Genomic DNA, 6,405 nt, shown 5'->3' on the forward strand with positions numbered 1-6,405 from the left:
AACAGAAGACATTCATACATACATAAAACCTCACCATCCAAGAAATACTTACTCTAAATAAAACCTTTAAACATTACAATTCTCAACTAAATACTAGTCATCTCTGATATATTAGAAGTCAATAAAGACTTAAGAATTTGTACCAATCACAATATATTCCTCTTAAGACTTTCAAGATAATTAGATGAGCCATGTATCAGTGCTTTATAATTTTAATGTATAAAATATAATATGCATACTGAGATATTTTAAATCTGTTAGGTAGACTTAGCATCCTTATTTGCAAATCAACAAAGAAGTTGTTTTTAATTTACCTTTTGAAAGAAGATTCTGTGTTTCCACATACTCTGAAGATGATATCCATAAACTCTAAGAGTGTCACATTCCTGTCCAAACGCTTGTACAACATTGATTTTCTTTGACAACGAATGAGCAATAAAAATAGTCAGATAGTTAGTTTGGAGAGAGGTCAGTCCTATGTCAGATATGATGATGAAATAAGGATAGGATTTCTTCAGAAAAATCTCCCATTCTTGTGAAAAGCAATTGGAAAATTCTGTATGAATGGTGATGTTCGTGTTGTGCTTCAGATGTTCTACTAATGCAGTACGTAAGAAAAGAAACTGAGGATTCTGGAAGTACATCTGTTCTGCATCCTGTGGGAAAAAAAAGACAATGAAATTATTCAGCTACATTCCAGTAAATCACATTCAAACTCTGATCATTTAAATACTATGCAAGCATATATTTGAATTTTATTTAGTTTGTCCAAAGTGTTATAATGTTTTTATATAACACATCACTAAGGTTCTTCTGTACATTGCCAGTCATTTTGCTCTAGTTTTGTCTAGCAAACTCAATCAAAAATAATTTTCAGACATATGAATATTTATAGGTTTCCAACTCTGCACAACACAAGAAAATCATGGTGAACATCATCTGCAAGGCAATGAGTATAGCCATACTAGCCATTCTTGGAGCATTTAGTGGAAGGTTGCATAGCAAAAAATGGTATGAGTTATAATACTCATTTCTAAAATATTGCTGAAAAAAAACAGAACAAATTCCATGAGAAAGCAAGAGATGGGGAAAAAAAACTTGATGTTATTCCTGATGAACGACACTTATCTTTTTATTTGTTGACATACTCATGTTTCCTGAAACTGATTATAATCAAACAGTTGATTTTGAAAGACTGTGGTGATACAAACAGCAAACAAATAATGTAACTCATTCATTACCTTGAAGAAAACAATAATGTATTTTGCTCCTTTTTGAGTGAAATCATGCAGAAAGCATTCAATTAGGTAAAATAGAGTTAGATGTTGTACTTCCTCATTTAAGAACGTAAGAAGTAAGGAATCCCCATCTATTACAAAGAATTCAGACTCAACAAAGTCTTTTAACAGACTGACAAACCTGAAAGAAAAGGAAATAGTACATACATGATGTTAGTGCAAGTTGTGGTTACAGGACGGAAGAAATTTTCTTAATAATAGCTTTTAAAATAAATATTTTCCCTAATTAAGTCAACTAAGAATTAAATATATGAAATAAATCTATAGAAAACCATTTTTTCTTGGATCTAAGTCTAGTTCCAAAGAGCTTGAATTCCCTTCAGTTACTGGTTGTGTAAACAACTCACTCCTCTACAATTCTAAATTCTTTTGTAGCATCTGAAGCTTCTGCGACTTAAGCAGTGCCTCATGTTTGCTTCTACAGAAGTTTGCTCTGTAAGAAATACCACCCAAGAGGCAGAAACGAAGTATTCCTGCCATAGCTTCCAGCTAAAAGTAGCAAGTGGGTTATGAGCAACTAACAGTGACAACTAGCTCTCTTTTCCTCCAGGTTTTTCACAAACCTAGGTGGCAATAACACTATGGAATAATACACTGTGATGTCTAAAAAGTTCAAAGAAACTGTTTCTATTACATTTAACTCTATTTCTTTCAGTGAACTCTACTGTACTTACGATGCTTTTGATAGAGATGGCCAAATGCTTTGTTTCAATTTCTTCAGAATTTCAAGATGTTTTCTTACTTCTAAAAGAAACAGATATGGTTATTAATAGAACCATAACCCATCAATTAATTGCAAAAGAGCCAAAAGGTAAGACATAGCTATAAAAAAAATGTAGATCCAAGTTTAAAATGACAGCAGCTCCTTACCGGGGTCTTGGGAATTCAATTTATTCTGGAGAACTCTGAAATTCCTGCCTTCATTTTGTGATTCCTTCTGTATCACCTCATCAGTGTTCAAGATAGAATAAATTTCACCATAATCCGGGTCTTCAGCTTCTTTTTCTCTGTCTTCCTTTTCTTTAAGCATTTGCACAACAGCTGCTTCCTCATTGTGATCAGTCACATCCTCTTCATCCCTGTCACTTGTACTCTCTTTGTCTTCCTCAGTTGCAGTGAAGTTTATTTTCTCACTATCAACACACTCGCTATCCTTATCATCACTGTCAGCACTCTCATTTGCATAATCATGAATCTTGAAATTATCTTCTGCAGAATCCATCACCAATCTTGATTCTAGTATCCACAAAAGAAAATTCTAAAGAATCAAGAGAGAGCATTCAGGAAATATGGTACACTCTCTGGCTTTTACCACTAAGTTATCTACTTCATAATCAGATTGGAAGAACACCTGAAGAAAAATCAGAAAGCATTTTATGATTATCCCTCTGAGACTTTTTTTTTTTTTTAATCAATAAATATTTTTATAAAGGATATGGAAAACATCAGATTTTGTCATTGCTGAAGTTTGCCAAGGAAGAGCAAGACCATTATGTATTTGTTTTTTGCTTTCCATATGGGGAACCTTGGTATGGGTGAGTCATAATTTGCTATATCAGCTATAAGGGATGCCATGTACAGATATGGCATGGCATGCTCCAAGGAATTATCTCTGTTTCCTGGTCTGAGTGACTTGTATACACTTGGCACTTGCTACTCCACTCTCGAGTAGACCAACAACATTTCCACTGCATGATGTGCTGATCATGGTTTGTTATAAAACCCATTTATTTTAGCTTTTTTTTTTTCTTCTTTTTTTTCAGTAGTAAGATTAGCAAATCTCACATAAGCATACAATTATACGAGTTAGGATAACTCTTCCCATTACAAGATCATGGTATTCTGTTCCTCTGAGATGTAGAACAACAGAACAACAAGCAGCTTGAGATAACCTTGCATACTCCCTGCCACATCAGTTTTGTTCTTTCAAGCTTTTCTTTCTCTAGTTTCCATTCAGGTAATAGCCTTATGCAGTAATGTTTGTTGCGATACTCAACACTGCAATATTTACAGGCATTGGGTATATTTGTCCTTCACTTTCCTGAAACCATACAAAAAATTTCATTTCTAGTCTCAGAGCTTTTTTGTAAAAAACTTGTGAAAAACTAAATCACAAGCTCCATTTTCCAGATCTCATGGACTCAGACCAAAACTAAGCTGAAATTCTCTTCTTGATTTCTACCTTGCATTAGTTTACATTCCTAGAAAACAAATAAATATATACATGTATGTGTGCGAATATATATGCATATATATGTATATACATGAATGTTTGTGTGTATATATATGTATACATACACACGTAAATATGAACACGTATACATAATATATATATGTATACAAACATACATATTATGTATATATAACACATAAAAATGTATATACATGTATATACGTGTATATAAATGTATGAAACAATAATATACATTTTTTTTGCATCTTAGTAGTATCTAATTGTAACATAATATAAGCAGTGTGCTATATTATAGTGATGTGCTTAATGCAACTTAAATTTGAACTTTAACACCAATTTTCAGTAAATGTAAGCTGTTTATATACATACAGCTACACAGTCCCCTTTTGTGCATCTGCATACATACTTTTTGTCCAGGTAGCAAAAAGCCTGATACTTTTCACCATTTTATTATTTAAAATGAAAAGGCCGTATCAACGGCCTGAGAACACTGTTCTCAGAATAATCATGTTTTTGACAGCTGAAATAGTTACTTACCTAGAAATTGTCTATCATTATTTCATTAGTTTCCTTTCTACACCTGAAAATGTAAAAAGTCAAACGTTTTCAAAGAAAGCAGAACCATATCGATATATAAACATGTATGGGCTGTCATACTTCCTTAAAAAACAAAACAAAACCAAAAAAAAGATAGAGAAAAGGGTTCCAACACTTCACTACACTAGCATTTTCCTATATTGCATATGATTACATCTGAAGTGTCTGGAGCCAAGGTGTGAGCAGACAAAACCAGCTGGCTCAGACCCTGCCTCTACCACATCCACGCTGCTCCTGGGCATGCTGTTGAAAAATTTCATCCAGCCCTAAATCCAACTCCTACCACACTCCATTCCACACTCTAATGCAAACTCAGTACCAGCTCAAGTACTCACTTCCTGACTCAAAATTAAACTCCAATCCTAGCCCCAGCACCATTCTCAGCTCCCAAAGTAACCATAAGCCAAAATTCAACCCTGTACCCTTATTCCCAACCCTAAGTGTAACCCCATCCACAGCCTCCAACAAAGCCCCTGCCAGGACTGTACCTGCTGCCACTCCGCTCACTGCACTGCCAGCCACCTTCTGCTTTTAAAGTGTTGTCACCGCCTATTCCACCTGCTTTTGGTTTCTATTCCCAGTGTCAGTTTCGTGTTTCATTTCTTAGATGACTGAAGGCTGGGTCCCTGAATACAGCACTGCAAAATATCATTAGTATTTCTTTGTTTAAGTTAGTTTGCACTTTTCAGATCATGGTAGCTTCAGATACGGGTCCAAAAACCATTACTGCTTTACTTAAAAGTATTGCTAAGGTACATTGCAATACACAGAGCAGAACATGGTAATTCCTATTTCTGCCCCTTTAGTTACTGAAATCTACTCCTACCAGCCTGTAAGAAATTCCATATAAAATAAACTAACAGATCTATTTTACACAACATTTTTGCATTTCCAACAACTCCTTTAGCAGGAACAGCACTGGATCCATAGCCCCATGTTTAAAATGGTGAAGCCTCAATTCGTGAGGGAACGTGGGTACCTAAACACTGTTCAAGATATCATTTAGGAAACCGAAGTTTATCAGAACGTCCAGGTGAGAGGCAAAAAGCCTACACTGTCTTCAGGTCAGATGCTTGTACAAGATACAGCAAAGAAAGGGCTACACGCATAATTTGTCTCCCTGTGGATCCATGGAAATTTGGAGCAGTCTACCTGGAGGACAGCTGGCAAACAGCACTTGCCTCATAAGCAGGATAGAGGTCTTTCCCACACCCCACTTTTCCTTTGACACTAGTCCAAAGATTGCAGCAGCTCAACAGAAAGATATCTTTTACAATACAGTAGCACAACTGCAGTACTCCAGTATAATATCATAATTCTGCTGCTTAGCTGACAAAGATAAGCTCCTGCTCCCCTTCCTCAGCATGTTGTTTGTTTGTTTGTGTTTGTTTTTGTTCTGTTTTTGCTTTTTCAGGTAAGGATCTAGAAAATAATGAGCACTATTTCCTTTTCCCAATTTAAATGGGAAATTATTTTTCAACAGGTTTGAACTCCTCTGGATTATGTGTTTTGGCTGAAAAAAAGTGCATTTTAGATCTTCTACCAAAAGATCACCCTACCAAAAGGCAGACCAACTTTACTTTTCTAGGAAGCTGATGCCATCTCTGCAAAAATACATTTAAGAAAGGGTTAAAAACTCTACACAAAACCAATAAGAAGAAAAAAAGCAAACATTATGCTGGAGGGAGTGGATGTGCCCTAAAAGAACTGTGGCCATACTACAGCAAGATTATCCTAAAAGACTGCAGCACACGGAAAAAGCCCACACTGAAGAAGGGGAAAAGTGTGAGGAGGAAAAAATGGCAGATGAAACGTCATTTTCTCTGTTGTGTTCTAACTGCAACCACTTGCCATCTCCTGTGTACCACTTAAGGAGTCAGCGGTAAAGGAGTGATGTTGACCTGGGTAAAAGGAGGTTGGGGGGAGGGGGAGGGTGTGTACTTTTGTAAGGAAAATTGCATTAAATAATATAACCAATGAAGAAACACGCCCAGAAAAGCAGGATGGAGAATTTGAAAAACCAAATAGCAATAGTTGAAATTCTGGGTCAGCTCATAAGGATATGCAGACAATCTCTAATCTTTGAGAATGATTTCTATTACATTAAGGATCTTCCTTCATGTTTTTTTGTTTGACATCTATTTTAGTTGGCAATAAGTTAAGTAGAATCCCTGTGGAACCTCTTATAACAGTAGGATTCCGTCCAATATACTGTCCATTAAATCTCTTCATAGATACAAACATGGTTACTTTGTCTCAAGGGATACAAAATATATTCTCCAACATTCCTCAAGGCTGTTACAAACCACCTATCTA

The 6,405-nt window shown here is 35.5% G+C and overlaps 1 protein-coding gene across 2 annotated transcripts in view; it reads right to left on the reverse strand.

The window, feature by feature from the left end:
* Positions 1-4,636, reverse strand: part of DDX60 (DExD/H-box helicase 60) — a 39,294-nt gene extending 34,658 nt beyond the window's left edge. Inside the window, exons 1-6 of one of the 2 annotated variants that reach the window (XM_004940918.5) lie at positions 4,578-4,636; positions 4,030-4,072; positions 2,169-2,556; positions 1,973-2,042; positions 1,242-1,419; positions 315-656 (exon numbers count right to left, since the gene is read on the reverse strand). In XM_004940918.5, the coding sequence (XP_004940975.2) occupies positions 315-656; positions 1,242-1,419; positions 1,973-2,042; positions 2,169-2,520 (942 nt within the window). In that variant the 5' untranslated portion in view covers positions 2,521-2,556; positions 4,030-4,072; positions 4,578-4,636. Of the gene's footprint in view, positions 1-314; positions 657-1,241; positions 1,420-1,972; positions 2,043-2,168; positions 2,650-4,029; positions 4,073-4,577 lie in introns of both variants that reach the window. The other variant, XM_015285390.4, reaches the window with a different exon arrangement.
* Between the last annotated feature and the right edge of the window lie 1,769 nt (positions 4,637-6,405).

Source organism: Gallus gallus, chromosome 4 (genome assembly GCF_016699485.2).
Source record: "Gallus gallus isolate bGalGal1 chromosome 4, bGalGal1.mat.broiler.GRCg7b, whole genome shotgun sequence".
In the NCBI taxonomy this organism is placed as follows: domain Eukaryota; kingdom Metazoa; phylum Chordata; class Aves; order Galliformes; family Phasianidae; genus Gallus; species Gallus gallus.